At 42.8% G+C, this 16,236-nt stretch overlaps 1 protein-coding gene across 5 annotated transcripts in view; it reads right to left on the reverse strand.

The window, feature by feature from the left end:
• Positions 1–1,471: 1,471 nt before the first annotated feature.
• CDC7 (cell division cycle 7) overlaps positions 1,472–16,236 on the reverse strand; it is a 32,717-nt gene continuing 17,952 nt past the window's right edge. For 4 of the 5 annotated variants that reach the window (XM_059688800.1, XM_059688802.1, XM_059688799.1 and 1 more), the window contains 3 exons: positions 15,669–15,751; positions 12,914–13,063; positions 1,472–3,829 (listed from right to left, as the gene is read on the reverse strand). In XM_059688800.1, the coding sequence (XP_059544783.1) occupies positions 3,435–3,829; positions 12,914–13,063; positions 15,669–15,751 (628 nt within the window). In that variant the 3' untranslated portion in view covers positions 1,472–3,434. The remainder of the gene's footprint in view (positions 3,830–12,913; positions 13,064–15,668; positions 15,752–16,236) is intronic. The other variant, XM_059688803.1, reaches the window with a different exon arrangement.

Genomic DNA, 16,236 nt, shown 5'->3' on the forward strand with positions numbered 1-16,236 from the left:
TAGTAGGTAATGGCATTAACTACTTACATTCTCAATCTTTCCCTAAAAATGGCTATTTTACCTAATCAAAATATTTTAGAGCAATCTCTGTCATTATTATAAAATGGTGTTCAAGAGGCTGAAAAAACCTGAATAATATGCATATGGAAGCTCCTCATTTTTATCTATATAGCGCCTCAAATTGAAGCAACATTCTCTAGTGAGACTGAAATTCCTCAAGAACCAATTTACAACACTGGATATCTTTTAAAGCACTAGATCCCTTTACCTCCCCTTGCACATGAACCAAGTTCTATTCTAAAAGTGAAATTAAAAAAAGTTGAAACAACCCTGAATATTAAACTTTCTTAAAGAATGTCTCCATCCCTGTCCTTCTGGTAGTTAAATTTTTCTTCTTGTTAATTTTCTGAGGACATGTTAACTTTAATCACGTTAAGAAACTTTTTTAGCTAAGACTTCATTTTAGTTATTGAGATGCTTTACAACTTGTGACAAATCTCTATATATAAAAGCCTAAGCAACCATTATGACCAAACGACTGGAACAACCGGTCAACCAGACGCTATGATGCGCACTGACACCAGGGGGCAGACGCTCAATGCAGGAGCTTCCCCCTGGTGGTCAGGTCAGTGAGCTCCCACAGCCAACCTCCCGTGGCTGGCCAGCGGCGGCGGCCAGGGGCTATTCCTTCCACGCCTGGCCTGGCGACCATTGCCTCCTCTCCCAATCAGCCTGGGGCTTTCAGGCTCCGGGCTGGGATGGGGAACCGGGGGTGGGTGATGGCAAACGTTGCCCCTTTCCCAGAGGGCCTGAGGGCTGGCTTCCTCCTTGGGGTTGGCAGCCAACCTCCTGCACCCTATCTCTCCCCATAGCTGGCAGGCCCTGATGATCGGCCTGCCACCCACCTGCCACAGTGGCAGCAAGGAAAGGAGAGGGGGAGGCGGGAAACTGTGCAGTGGCGGGGCGCTGGCGTTGGCATGTTCCTTCTGCTCCCGGCCCAGCAACCATTGCCTCCTCTTCCAACTCCCTGGGGCCTTTGGGGCCCCGGGCTGGGATGGGGAACCGGGGGTAGGTGATGGATGCAGCCCCTTTCCCAGGGGGGCCAAGGACCCGCTCCCTCCTTGGAGCTGGCAGCCAATCTCCCATGCCCCATCCCTCCCCTCCGCTGGCAGGCCTGATTGGCCCGGCCCCAATTGGCCCTAATCGACAGCTAGGCTTAGAGGCCCACCCGTTCACGAATTCATGCACTGGGCCTCTAGTATCCTAAAAATGAAGTCAATGAGCACTTTTCTATTAAAGAAATAAACCCTCCTTCTATCTTTCATATAGTATTACTTGAGCCAGGGACTTTTTTTTAAAATCTACTATCTACTATTGGCTGGAGAGCATTCATAGATCTCAGACAGAAAATACTCAGTGGTCAATACTGGTTTTTTTTAGGCATTTTTCAAATGAGAAGATTGACATACGATTTATGAAAGGATAACTTTATTAAACATACCAAAAAAAACCAAGTTTTTTTTTAAAGATTACAGCATAAGACAGAGCGGATCAATGATAATGGTTTATATACACACTATACTTGCCAAATAGAGTAGGTAGATGTACTACTAACTTCAATGTTCAAAATAAAATGAATGTCGTATGTCCCTAAGCTGGTTCTATACTCTATGACTTCTAATGATGGGAAACTTCTTAACACATCTGCATCCTGACTTATTTCCCATAGAAAGTTTGATATACTGTCATTGATAGATATCAGTTTAGAATGTAGTAATACATAAACCTCTCTTTGGTCCTTTTTTGCTTTGCCTACTTCATTATCTCTCTTCCCATCCGTCAAGAATCAGTAATCAACCTTCTCTGAGCAGGACCAATTTAGTTAAAACAGGATATAGAGATTGGGACGGATCTAGGCAGATAAAAAATCTCCATAATAGTCTCTGTGTTCACTCTTCCTTTTAGCACCTATCTAATTATACCTAAGATCAGGGGTCCTCAAATTTTTTAAACAGGGGGCCAGTTCACTGTCCCTCAGACCGTTGGAGGGCCGGACTATAGTTTAAAAAAAAACTATGAACAAATTCCTATGCACACTGCACATCTTATTTTGAAGTAAAAAAACAAAACTTAAAGGCTCTCCTAACTTCAAAAAAAAAAGGCCCTACTAACTGCAAAATAAAAAAAAAAATAGCCCTCCTAACTTCAAAAAAAAAAAAAATCCTAACTTGTTCTTAACTCGGTCCTCAGGCAGCAGCAGGCTCTGCACAGGTAAGCTCATGACTCCTCCGATCACACCCGAGACTGAGAGGAGTCCAGAGACAGAGAGAAGGAGGGGATTGGGAGAGTGCGGCACACATTCCACACATGCGCACTGCGGGCCCTGGATGAGTCGGCTGCTAAGCAACAGGCAGCGGTGGCAAAAACACCCAGCAGGCCTTTCGGCGGGCTGAATGTGGCCCTCGGGCCGTAGTTTGAGGACCCCTGCCTAAGATGGTAAAAAAGGGCATACACATTGAGAGAAATACTTTTGCCTGAGGCGGGTGGTGGGTGCGGGCTAGAAGGGGTAGTTGGGAAAAAAAGGAGGACATATCTAATATTTTCTACAGTATTTAATTTTTAAAAAAAGAAAAGCATGTTGGATTATCTTGGTCCTGTAGCTTGGACCTGTAGCTTCCATTTATCAACCAGTATATGCATTATTTTAAGTTTCTAACTGTAAACATATACAATATTTAACAATGCACCCAGAAACTTTGTGGAAATCACCATATAATTTTCAAGAAGAATGTGTAAGGTGGGCATAGAAAAGGCATAAAAATCAAGGGAGAAAACTTTTTTTTTTAAAAGGCAATTCATACAATAAATGCTTCCACAGAATACTTTTTTAACAGATAAATTCAATTTTAAGTGATATCTCCCTTAAACATTTTCTCATTATTTCTTTTAGTGTTCATAAAAGGCATAATATATGCCTCGAGGAGGAAATTGTCTTAATCTACAGAATGGAGAGAGCACCAGTACCAGGTTGAGTTTTCCAAAAGGACACATAGCTCATAGTATGAAGAAGCCCATTTAATCCCTATCACACCCACCCATTTTCAGACTTGCACCTTGAACTGCCAAGTACTATGCTCCTTCAGCATAAGTCAATGACAATTACAGAAATTAAAAAACTGATTCTCCTGGGGGTAGATCCAACTCAAAGATCATGCTGTTTGTCCAAAAAAGTACCCCAGGCACCTTAAAGAATCTTAATCCTTATTTTAGAATCTTCCAATAGAGGAAATACTAAAATTTTTAAATAAATTATTCATCCTGCCCTGGTCTCTAATCAAGAACTTACGGCTCTACAAAGACCTCTTTACCCCGCCCCCCGCCCCACCCTGCCCTCACAATCCACAACAGCAAACAGTAAGTGAAGAACTAAGTAATCATAAACTCAGATCTTTAAAAAAAGGATGCAACAAAGCTTCTTCTGCTGTTATCCTTGAAGCTGGGTTTAGATCCAGAAGTCTATCAAGCAGGTCATAAGCTTCATCAGGTACCGCGTCCCAGCCTTCTAGATCGGCAGTGTGCGCATCCAAACACCCCCAACAGCCACTCCTGTTCCCTTTACACAACAAGTTCCCCGAGTGCTGTGCTTGAGGTGTTTGTATGAGGCGAGCAGCTTTCTGGTCAGTCTTCTCTGAAAAAGCTGGGTCATGAGAAGCAGGCCCTTGTATATCACTGGTTAATTTGGGAATGTTAGCCTCTGAGCCTCTGAGCTTCTCACAGAGTTTTCTCAAGTCTTGTGCTGGGACTTCTTTGCTACACAATATTGATTTGCCTGGAAGAGAAAAATGACACATATTTTATATTATCTGAGTAAACCAGAAGCCTCCTACAAGGAACATGCGGGTCCAACGATTGCTACGTGGATATATTTACACTGAGCATGACAAAGAGTGTAATTACTTGTCATTGGCATATTTTAAGTTGTGTTTTGCACTACAGAGCTGAAGGTCAAATCATAAAGTGGGGATCGTAAGTAGAAAGCAGTGACTTACTAGGTAGGCTAAGGACTCACTTGACTCTGCCAACATCTCCAGCTTCATCGTATCCTTCTGTAATCGTTAATCAGCTGCAGCATCTATATGAACTTGACTACGTGGTCCTGTCTTGGCCAGGATGCCCTGCACTCCCCCACATGCCCAGATAGTCCATTCAGCTCAAGAATTACCTCTGCGAAGCCTGACACTCTCAGAGAGCTGATCATTCTAAACTCTTACAGAATCCTGTGAAGATTTCTACTATTACTTTGCTATCTTGTGCTGTAACTGATAAAATATGTCTGTCTCACCTTATTTATCTGAATTCCCCAAATTCTAGACAATGTTTGGTACATACCAGATTCTCAATTAATACCTGCTGGACTGGACAAAAGGCATTATTCAGCCTCTCATGTCACTGTTCCTTACAGAGGCTGTCCTTGACCAACCTATCTAAAACAGCAGAGCCCTCTTTACTCGCCTTCCCCTTTTACCTTTTTCAGTACTACTGACCTGTATGGCAGAATATATTTATTTTGTCTTCCCCTCTAGAATTTAAACTCTATGAGAACAGAGACTCAACAATAGTTAGCTGGCACACATAAAGTACCAATAAATGTTTCTGAATGAACGAATGATCTTCTTGGTGATCTCAGTTTTTAAAAATATAAATGTCTTTAAAACAAATTCCCAACAGGATTATTATCAGTGAGGCCTGCACCCTCTCGCAGTCTGGGACCCCTTGGGGGATGTCCGCCTGCCAACTTAGGCCCAATCCGGCAGTCAGACATCCCTCTTGCAATCCAGGGCTCTCGCACTCCGGGACCCCTTGCTCCTTGCTGCCTACAGTGGAGGCGGGAGAGGTTCCTGCCACTGCTGCAGCATTTGCCAGCCATGAGCCCAGCTTCTAGGAGCACATTGACCATGAGGGGGCAGCTCCTGCATTGAGCGTCTGCCCCCTGGTGGTCAGTGTGCATCAGAGTGACCAGTCATTCTGCTGTTCAGTCGATTTGCATATTATGCTTTTATTATATAGAATAGGCAAAAATAAATTAAGCATACAAATGGGCAATAATTTATTCTTTTTGCTTTCTAGTTCCTTATTAGATAGAAATGTGATTAAACAATGAGTAGCACAGTATATAGATTGCTTTCTGGGGTATTTGTTAACAATGTGGATTATTAAAGCCTAAATTATTTATATACTAGAGGCCCGGTGCACAAAAATTTGTGCACTCGGGGTTGGGAGAGGAGGTCCCTCAGCCTGGCCTGTGCCTTCTCACAGTCTGGGACCCATCAGGAGATAAGGACCTGCTGGTTTAGGCCGGCTCCCGGGTGGCAGAGGGCAGGCCTAATCCTAGGTGTAACCTCTGGTCGGGCTCAGAGCAGGGCCCATTGGGGAATTGGGGCCCCGCCTCCTGTCATGCACAGAGCAGGGCGGATTGGGAGGTTGCCATGCCACCCTCAGTCATGCTCAGGGTAGGGCCGATTGGGGGGTTGGGGCACCACCCCCTGTCACACTCAAGGCAGGGTCCATAGGGAGGTTGCAGCGCCACTCCTGTCATGCACAGAGCAGGGCCGATCAGAGGATTGGGGCTCTGCACCCTGTCACACTGATCCCGGTGCTGGGAAGCCTCGCTGCTCCGCTGATCCCAGGGCCAGGACGCCTCTCGGCTCCCCTGATCCCTGGCCCGGAGGCCTCTCTGCTCCGCTGATCGCGGGGCCTCCGACTCCGCTGATCACGGGGCCGGGAGGCCTCTGGACTCCGCTGATCACCGGGTCGGGAGGCCTCTGGACTCCACTGATCACCGGGGCTGGGAGGCCTATGGACTCCGCTGATCACCGGGCCGGGAGGCCTCTGGACTCCGCTGATCACCGGGGCTGGGAGGCCTCTGGACTCCGCTGATCACCGGGCCGGGAGGCCTCTGGACTCCGCTGATCACCGGGGCTGGGAGGCCTCTCGGATGATCACCGGGCCGGGAGGCCTCTGGACTCCGCTGATCACAGGGGCCGGGAGGCCTCTCGGCTCCGCTGATCGCGGGGCCTCCGACTCCGCTGATCACCGGGGCTGGGAGGCCTCTCGGATCCGCTGATCACGGGGCCGGGAGGCCTCTGGACTCCGCTGATCACCGGGTCGGGAGGCCTCTGGACTCCACTGATCACCGGGGCTGGGAGGCCTATGGACTCCGCTGATCACCGGGCCGGGAGGCCTCTGGACTCCGCTGATCACCGGGGCTGGGAGGCCTCTGGACTCCGCTGATCACCGGGCCGGGAGGCCTCTGGACTCCGCTGATCACCGGGGCTGGGAGGCCTCTCGGATGATCACCGGGCCGGGAGGCCTCTGGACTCCGCTGATCACAGGGGCCGGGAGGCCTCTCGGCTCCGCTGATCGCGGGGCCTCCGACTCCGCTGATCACCGGGGCTGGGAGGCCTCTCGGATCCGCTGATCACCGGGGCCGGGAGGCCTCTCGACTCCGCTGATCACTCGGCTCCGCTGATCACCTGGGCTGGGAGGCCTCTCGGATCCGCTGATCACTGGGGCCGGGAGTCCTCTCGGATCCGCTGATCACCGGGGCTGGGAGGCCTCTCGGATCCGTTGATCACCGGGGCCGGGAGGCCTCTCGGATCCGCTGATCACCGGGGCCGGGAGGCCTCTCGACTCCACTGATCACCGGGGCTGGGAGGCCTCTCAACTCCGCTGATCACCGGGGCTGGGAGGCCTCTCGGCTCCGCTGATCACTGGGGCCGGGGGGCCTCTCGGCTCCGCTGATCCCAGGCCCTGAGGCCTCTCTGCCCTGCTGCTTCAGGGCTGTTTGGCTTCGCTCTGCTTGGAGCCTGAGTATGCAAATTAACCGCCATCTTTTAGCTTCTATAATTGAAACATTGTATCTTTTGGAGTTGTTGCTTCAGGAGCTCAGAGCCCTGCAGCTGCGGGGATCCTTGACTTTCTCCATCGCTGGGGCAACCAAGCCTCCTATTCTCAGCTGCCTGGCTGCCAGCCGCCATCTTGGCTGACAGTTAATTTGCATATCTCGCTGATTAGCCAATGAAAAAGGTATCAGTTGTACACCAATTACCATTTTTCTCTTTTATTAGTATAGGATACATATCCAAAGAGAGGACTCATTATTCAGATAAAATAATTTAAACTGATACATTCAGTAAGAAAATACTTTGTTGCTCTAGCTGTTTTGTCTCAGTGGATAGAGCATTGGCCCACGGACTTAAGTGTCCCAGGTTCGATTCCAGTCAAGGGCATGTACCTAAATTGTAAGCTCAATCCCTGGCCATGGTCGGGCGTGTGCAAGAGGCAACCAACTCTTTCACATAGATGTTTCTCTCTCTGTGTCTCCCCCTCCCTCCCACTCTTTCTAAAAAATCAATGGAAAAGTATCCTCGGGTGAAGATTAACAACAACAGAATTTTTTTTTTTGTCTTTTGAATTTATTTGACACAACTCAACAGGTACTTAAATGAAAACTTATCATGGGGCCTGATCTAATGGTTGAGGACAGTGGGGCAGGTTACACACAAGGCAAGAGAATTAGAAGTATTCTCACTGATAATCTTAGGAAAGTCATTTCTTCAAATCATAAAGAATAACACAGCCATGGTTGCTTAAGTTTTGAGTACTGCATTCAAGTTACAGTAAGATTTGACTGACATATCTATAGAACTCATATTAACCAAACTGAGACTATCTATGTAACACTATTTTAGTAGTAAAATAAGCATTACAATAATAAATCTCTAAAAGCTCTTGCCTGCTATATGACACTTGCCCTGGAATGTTTTTGTGTCAGATGTATTTCCATTGTTGGGCCTCATTATAACTGCGATTACAGATGGGGGAGATTTAACTCTTCAACAAAATGTTTTGGTTTTCTCTAATAAACACCATGTTCAAAAACTTCTCATGAAGTTGTTCAATAGTAGATGAAAGTTTTATTAATCAGTTGAGAATAAACATACTTATGTAAGAATACAATTTTCAAGATATCAACCTTGCTTTCCATTCATGGTCACTCTTCCCTCGTATGTATTACGTCATCCTATTTTCCTTAGATAAAATTTTCTTTTACAATCCAATTAAAAAATGGACAAAGGATCTGAACAGACACTTCTCCAAAGAGGATATACAGAGAACCCTGGCTGGTGTGGCTAAGTGGTTGGAGGATCAGCCCAAACACCAAAGGTTCTTGGGTTTAATTCCTGGTCAAGGGCATATACCTTGGTTACAGTTTCCATCTTCAGTGGGGGCACGTGCGGGAGGCAACCAATCGATGTTTCTCTCACACATCGATGTTTCTCTTCTCTCTCCTTCCCTCCTACTCTAAAAATCAATGAGAAAAAATATCTTTGAGTGAGGATTAACCAGCAAAAATAAGATATACAGAAGGCCAACAGACATATGAAAAGATGCTCAACATCACAATCATCAGAGAAATGTAAATTAAAGATACAATGAGATATCACCTCACACTTGTCAGAATGGCTATCATCAATAGCCATACAATAAGTGTTGGTGAGAACATGGAGAAAAGGAAACCCTCATGCACTGTTGGTGGCTGTATATTGGTGCAACCACTGTGAAAAGCAGTATGGAGTCACCTCAAAAAGTAAAAATCGAACAGCAATTCTACTTCTGGTATATATCCAAAGAAAACTGAAATGTAATCCAAAAGAATATACGCATTTCTATTTCACTGCAGCATTATTTACACAAGAGCCAAGATTTGGAAGCAGCCCAAGCGTCCATCAGTAGATGAGTACATAAAAAAGCTGTGGTACATTCACACAATGGAATACTATTAAAAAAGGAAATCTGAGAAAAACCAAGATGGCGGCATAGGTTAACGCCGGAGATTGCTGCCCTCGAACAACCACTTCAGAGATATAACTAAAGGACAGAACGGACATCATCCAGAACCACAGGAAGGCTGGCTGAGTGGAAATTCTACAACTAGGAGGAAAGAGAATATCATACCCAGACTCAGAGGCGGCGCAGTGCTTAAGTGAAATAGGTGCGGAGTGCGCGCCGCGGAGCTGGCTGGCGGCGGAGGGCGTGGTTGTTGTTTTCAATCGGGAGGGAGTTTCAGACTCTGAGCTCCAGATCCCGGTGAGTCTCTGGGGACCAAGACTCAAACGGGAGAAGCGGGACTGTCTGGCTTCGGTCGGAACTCGAAGGCAGCTTTCTCTCCGAGGTTTGCAGCCATTGCTGGGACTCTGAGAGGCAGAGCCCCTGGGGAAGGAACTGAGAGCAGCCATAACTGCTTGCTCCGCCTGCCCTGTAGATCCCCGGGGACCCGCCCTGCCCAAGCCCTGCACAGAACCATTTGCCGGTTAGCCTCAGGCAAAGGCTAGATTAGCACCGCCCTAGAGATCCAGCACAGAAGCCCTCCCACTGAAGACACAGCAGACTCTCATAGCCAGTTAGCCTGGAGGTCAAATCACCCCCGGTATTGCCGACAACAATCAAGTCTTAACTACAACAAGACTGCGCACAAAGACCACTAGGGGGTGCACCAAGAAAGCATAAAAAATGCGGAGACAAAGAAACAGGACAAAACTGTCAATGGAGGATATTGAGTTCAGAAGCACACTTTTAAGGTCTCTTAAGAACTGTCTAGAAGCTGCCGATAAACTTAGTAAGGCCCTCGAAAAGACTGGTGAGACCACCGATAAATGTAGTGAGATCCTCAAGAAAACTAATGAGACTCTCGATGTTGTGATAAAGAACCAACTAGAAATTAAGCATACACTGACTGAAATAAAGAATATTATACAGACACCCAACAGCAGACCAGAGGAGTGCAAGAATCAAGTCAAAGATTCGAAATGCGAAGAAGCAAAAAACACCCAACTGGAAAAGCAAAATGAAAAAAGAATCCGAAAATACGAAGATAGCGTAAGGAGCCTCTGGGACAGCTTCAAGCGCACCAACATCAGAATTATAGGGGTTCCAGAAGATGAGAGAGAGCAAGATATTGAAAACCTATTTGAAGAAATAATGACAGAAAACTTCCCCCACCTGGTGAAAGAAATAGACCTACAGGTCCAGGAAGCGCAGAGAACCCCAAACAAAAGGAATCCAAAGAGGACCACACCAAGACACATCATAATTAAAATGCCAAGAGCAAAAGACAAAGAGAGAATCTTAAAAGCAGCAAGAGAAAGAAACCCAGTTACCTACAAGGGAATACCCATACGACTGTCAGCTGATTTCTCAACAGAAACTTTGCAGGCCAGAAGGAAATGGCAAGAAATATTCAAAGTGATGAATGCCAAGAACCTACAACCAAGATTACTTTATCCAGCAAAGCTATCATTCAGAATTGAAGGTCAGATAAAGAGCTTCACAGATAAGGAAAAGCTAAAGGAGTTCATCACCACCAAACCAGTATTATATGAAATGCTGAAAGGTATCCTTTAAGAAGAGGAAGAAGAAGAAAAAGGTAAAGATACAAATTATGAACAACAAATATGCATCTATCAACAAGTGAATCTAAGAATCAAGTGAATAAATAATCTGGTGATCATAATAGAATCAGGGACATAGAAAGGGAATGGACTGACTATTCTTGGGAGGGGGAAAGGGGTGTGGGAGATGCGGGAAGAGACTGGACAAAAATCGTGCACCTATGGATGAGGACAGTGGGTGGGGAGTGAGGGCGGAGGGTGGGGCGGGAGCTGGGAGGAGGGGAGTTATGGGGGGGGGGGAAGAGGAACAAATGTAATAATCTGAACAATAAAGATTTAATAAATAAATAAATAAATAAATAAATAAATAAATAAATAAATAAATAAATAAATAAAGGAAATCTATCCTTTGCAACAGCATGGATGAACCTGGATAGTAGTATGCTAAGTGAAATAAGCCAGTCAGAGAAAGACAAGTACCATACGATTTCACTCATATGTGGAATGTAATGACCAAAATAAACTAAAAAGCAAAATAGAAACCAACTTATAGATACAGAGAAGAGACTGACAACTGTCAGAGGGGAGGGAGTTGAGGGGCTGGGTAAAAAAGGTGAAGGGGCTAAAAACAAAACAAAACTCACAGACAACAGTATGGTGATACTAGAGGGAAAAGGGGGTAGGGGAAGATAGAAGAGGAAAGAGGAAAATATTTTTTTATTTTGATAGATGCAAGAAAGGTACACATTGTGGATTGGATGGACTTTGCTACAAAAACAATGTTGATAAGCCTCTATCATGAGGCTTTCTTTATAACCACCACTAAGTTTTTCTGGTGAATCAGACCATGGCACTAGTGCCTAAGCAAGGGACAATTATTTTCTTAAACAGAAGTAGGTCTTGGTCCAAACCACTTGTTGTTTTTAACTAACAAGCCTGGACCCTTCCTATGAATATTTATCTGAATCATACTTTCCAGGAAGGGATGGGGTGAGACAAGCATATGTATTTTTTGAAGTTCCTCAGATAATTCTGATTGCACCCCTGATTAAGACCCAATTTATAAATTTCTCTTTAATGAAAATAAAATGGCAGTTTATTAAAATTCTGGTGTATTTTCATAGTAGCCATTGATAGATGTGACGAATATTAGTAGATGTGGTTGAAATAAGTCTTCAGAGACATAGCTGAGATAGTATAGACAACTCATCACTGATTGAATAAAATTATTGTACATCCATGTTTACTAAATAATTAGCTTCCATTCTGAAAACCAAAACAGTGCACTCTCAGATAATTATATCAGAAGAACAGGAATACTTCTTGAATGTCTGTCATGTGTATTTTGCCAAACGGTCACACAGTGGGCTTGTCATGCTTTATTTAGGCTATGTTTGAACTTATTATTTTCATTAATAAAGCTGAATGAATTTGAATGTCCAAAACAAAACAAAAACCCCCAAAAAACAAAAGGCCCATTGATCCTTGGGCTGGGCACAAGGCAGCTAAGTGATTCTTTTTTTTTTTTAAATATATTTTTATTGATTTCAGAGAGGAAGGGAGAATGAGAGATAGAAACATCAATGATGAGAGAGAATCATTGATAGGCTGCCTCCTGCATGCCCCCTACTGGGGATCGAGCCCACAACCTGGGCATGTGCCCTTGACTAGAATCAAACCCGGGACCCTTCAGTCCACAGGCTGACCCTCTATCCACGGAGCCAAACCAGCTAGAGCAGCTAAGTGATTTGTGCATGAAGAGCAAACACAAGGTCGGCATTGAGTTTGTGTTTGGCCAGAGCAAAGCTGAGATAATTCTCAGGTGGCCTATGATGTACAGTGTATCTCCTAGTCTAGAACTACAAGAACTAAGAACTTTGTGTAGCTAAAGAGATGATTTCCCATGTCCAATATATGCTTACAATAATACTACATCAGTAAAGGTGTTCTGTTCATTTTCTTCTCTGCTACAACAACCCTAAGAAACTTGACAACTAATACACATTCTATTCTCGTCCCTTCTGTTGTCCTCATTATCCCGTATTATAATTAAATGATTACCTGTTAGTATAGACTAAAATCATTTAAAGAAGACCCAAATGCACAATAAACAAAATTTTTAAATATTATTAAAAATATTTATGAAATAAAGTCAAACCACAACTATAGGGAATTCAATTTTGTTCCTTATTCTTTTGTTTAACATTATAGAGTTAAACTTTAAATATTGGAGAAGTGTAGCATTTTGTGCTTGACAAGATTAAATAATATGTATAGAAGTGATGAAACTTTTTCTTATACAATGCAATTAATTTTTAAGCATCTGAGAATATTTCTAACATGAGAGAACTTTATGAATACAGAATGTTTATATGCAAAGAGAATTTCATAATAATTTATAAAATAATTTGTGGAAGAAAATCAAAGGCATTTGTTTTGTTCTATAATATAAAATTGCTTACCAAAAGTTTTAGCAGCCTGGATAGTTTCTCTGGATCCACGAATTGTCATAATTTGAGCCAAAGCAGTTAAATCATCACTTGCTTTATAAAATGGATATCGTCCACTGAGCAAAGAAATAAATATGACACCTGCAGACCACATGTCAATAGCTGTAACAGAAAACAAACTTTAAAAAAAATTCCCAAATCAATAATTTTATCATCTACACCAGTAATTCTCAACCTTTACTTACATTTAAATCATCTTGAGAGCTTTAAACATTCTGCTGCCCAGGCCCAATCCCTCAGATATCCTGATTTAATTGTTCTGGAGTAGGGCTCACGCATCAATGTTTTTAAATGTTCCCCAGATGCTTTTAATGTAATTTCAGATTGAGAATCTTTTGTCTAATATCTTTAATACACAATGCAATGTTATTTTTTTCTTTAGCAGCATTCTTGGTAAATTTAAAAGGAATTTCACCATTAGAAAATACTAAGTAAATGCACATTTTAGAAGGTCAAAATAAATCCAAAAATAGCTGTGTGGGGGAAAAATCTAGATGTTCCTCAAAAATTATACCACAGTAGTAAAAGTGGTCCACTTTAGTGAAAAGTATCGAACAGTAGTAGCTCTTGTTCAGCCAGGTGCTAACCCTAACTTTCATTATAGAAACTTTATTCTCCAGAATTCTGGCAGTTAAAATTAAAACAAGCTCAGCCTCATGTCCAGAAACTTTTTTTTCTTTTAGGGACATCTCCGAATTGTGGACCTCTTAGTATCACCAAATTAGTTCTCTATTCCCTTGGCCACTGGATCATCTGCCTTTCTTGGTTCCTTTTGTACCTCTGCCTACTCCGTCAGTTTTCTCCAAGCACTAAGTGCTGAGGTTCCCCAGAGCTCCAACCACTTCCCCGTTACACTTTCCCTTATTGGCCCATCCATTTCATGATTTCAACTACCATTTATATAACAATGACACTCAACTGAATTTCCAAACCAGACTTCCCCGAGCTTAAGGATGTACTTTTATTCTGTTAGCCATTTCTACCTGAATGTCCTAAAAATATCTCAAACCAATTAACGCCCCTAACCTTATCCTTCCCTGTAAATCAGCTTCTTCATTCTCCACCTTGGTTACTGGTGCCCATCCCAATCCCCCAAGCTAGGAATCTGATAAACATCTCAGAGGCCTTCCCCACTTATCCACCAAGCTTTGCCTTTCCAATCCTTCACTTTTCCTTTCATGCCTATTACTAATGCTCTCATTCAGGTTTTCATCCTCTCTCACTTGTAGGCCACCACTCTCCAAAATCTATCTTTTCTGCACACATGTCAGAAAATTTATCTAGAAAAAAATTAATACCATCTCTCTCTTCATAACTTTCTAACACCTGAAGGATACAGTCCAAGTCATTTAACAAGTGTGATCTGACCTTGTCCCTCCTTCACATGTTGATTTCTCATCACTCCTCAACTTCCATCTTATATTCTAGCTACACTAAATTTTTGTTTCCTGTATGACAAGATGATGCTGTTTGATGAGTACCTTTGCTCATGCCTCAATGTCAACCCTCACTCCAATTTACGATAAACCCTCTTAGAGGTTTTCTCTTCATAAAATTTCTTCCAAAATCCCTTCATGTAGGATAGTTTGGTATCCCTAAAATACCTTGTATAAAGTTTTATAACCATACTTACTGGGTTATTTTGTAATTATTTGAGAGTGTGTCCTAACTGGAGTATAAGCAAATAGTTTTGTTTTTTTTCTGTATCATTAGTAAGCATTAGTATACACACAATAAATGAATGCATTTAACATGCATAATCAAAGTGTATGGCAGGATTCATCTATTCAAAAAGATGTTTCCAGGTTCCAGCTCCATAACAAGTTTCTTTTTTTTCTTTTTTTTTTTTAATTGCTTAAAGTATTACAAAGGGTATTACATATGTATCCATTTTATCCCCCCGCCCTAGACAGTCCCCTAGCCTCCCCTATCACCCAGTGTCTTATGTCCATTGGTTATGCTTATATGCATGCATACAAGTCCTTTAGTTGATCTCTTACCCCCCCACCTCCTGCCCCCCAACCCTCCCCGGCCTTCCCGCTGCAGTTTGACAATCTGTTTGAGGCAGCTCTGCCTCTGTATCTATTATTGTCCATAACAAGTTTCTTATTTCTCAAAACATCTTTTTAATGCTATTACATTGTTCTTGCAATAACAAAATATAATTTTAATGAAACACAATCACATGTGCATCACAGAAAACTTTTGAGGTATTCGGCAAACAGATAAAATTCTGCAAGTCTTAAGTTATCAAAGACTACTAAGCACAATTTATTCCCCACAAAGATGATGTTAACAAAATTCCTGGCAGACCACCTACAATCATAGGTGAAAAAATAAGCAAAATGTGATCTATTAAAAAAATAGTGTATCAGCTGGTGTGGCTCAGTGGTTGAGCGTTGAGCATCAACCTATGAACCAGGAGGTCATAGTTTGATTCCCAGTCAGGGCACATGCCCAGGTTGTGGGCTCAATCCCCAGTGCGGGAGGTAGCCGATCAATGATTCTCATCATTAATGTTTCTCTCTCTCTCCCCCTCTCTCAAATCATTTTTTTTAAAAAATGGGAATACCACACTGCTAGAACTATTTACATAATTTAATTAAAAGCAAGAGCTCAAAAAAAGTCAGAAATAGATAAGATCACAAAATAAAAGATACCCGGGATGAAATTTTTAATTGGGTTCTATATTTCTAGTGCAACATACCTGTAGTTTGATTGGGGCACTTTGTCAAGACCTCTGGCGCTCTGAATCCTGGTGTACCTGCCCTAGGGGCAACCTGTTGCCGCCTTATGATGACAAAATAAGATTTTTCTAGTTAGAGTTTAATTATTGAAGACCAAAAAATAACACTTATCAATTTAGTTCACAATAAATTCCACCTTGATATCTATATAAATAAAAGTCATTATAAAGCAAATGATAATCCAATGTGATGAAAATTCTAAATTTACTTCAATGGATCCTTCTCCACCATCTCTACTAGTTCCCAGGCCTTATTCCAGAAAGGTTTTAGGGTAACTTTCAGATATAAAAAGAGGTAGTAGATGATAAGACACATAACAGAAAAATAGAATTCAATATGAATTCCTTATTCCAAATTTCCTTATTCACTAATATATTTATTAATTATTTGATTCTGGTTATTCTACATTGGCAGGAATAAAGAAAGAACACAAAAGATTACATCAGCCAGCAAAAGGTGCAATTCTAAGATTCTGGAAAGACTATTCCCCCACCAAAATTATTTGCAAATAAGAGCAAGTGTGTTTTC

Source organism: Myotis daubentonii, chromosome 3, assembly GCF_963259705.1.
Source record: "Myotis daubentonii chromosome 3, mMyoDau2.1, whole genome shotgun sequence".
Taxonomy (NCBI): domain Eukaryota; kingdom Metazoa; phylum Chordata; class Mammalia; order Chiroptera; family Vespertilionidae; genus Myotis; species Myotis daubentonii.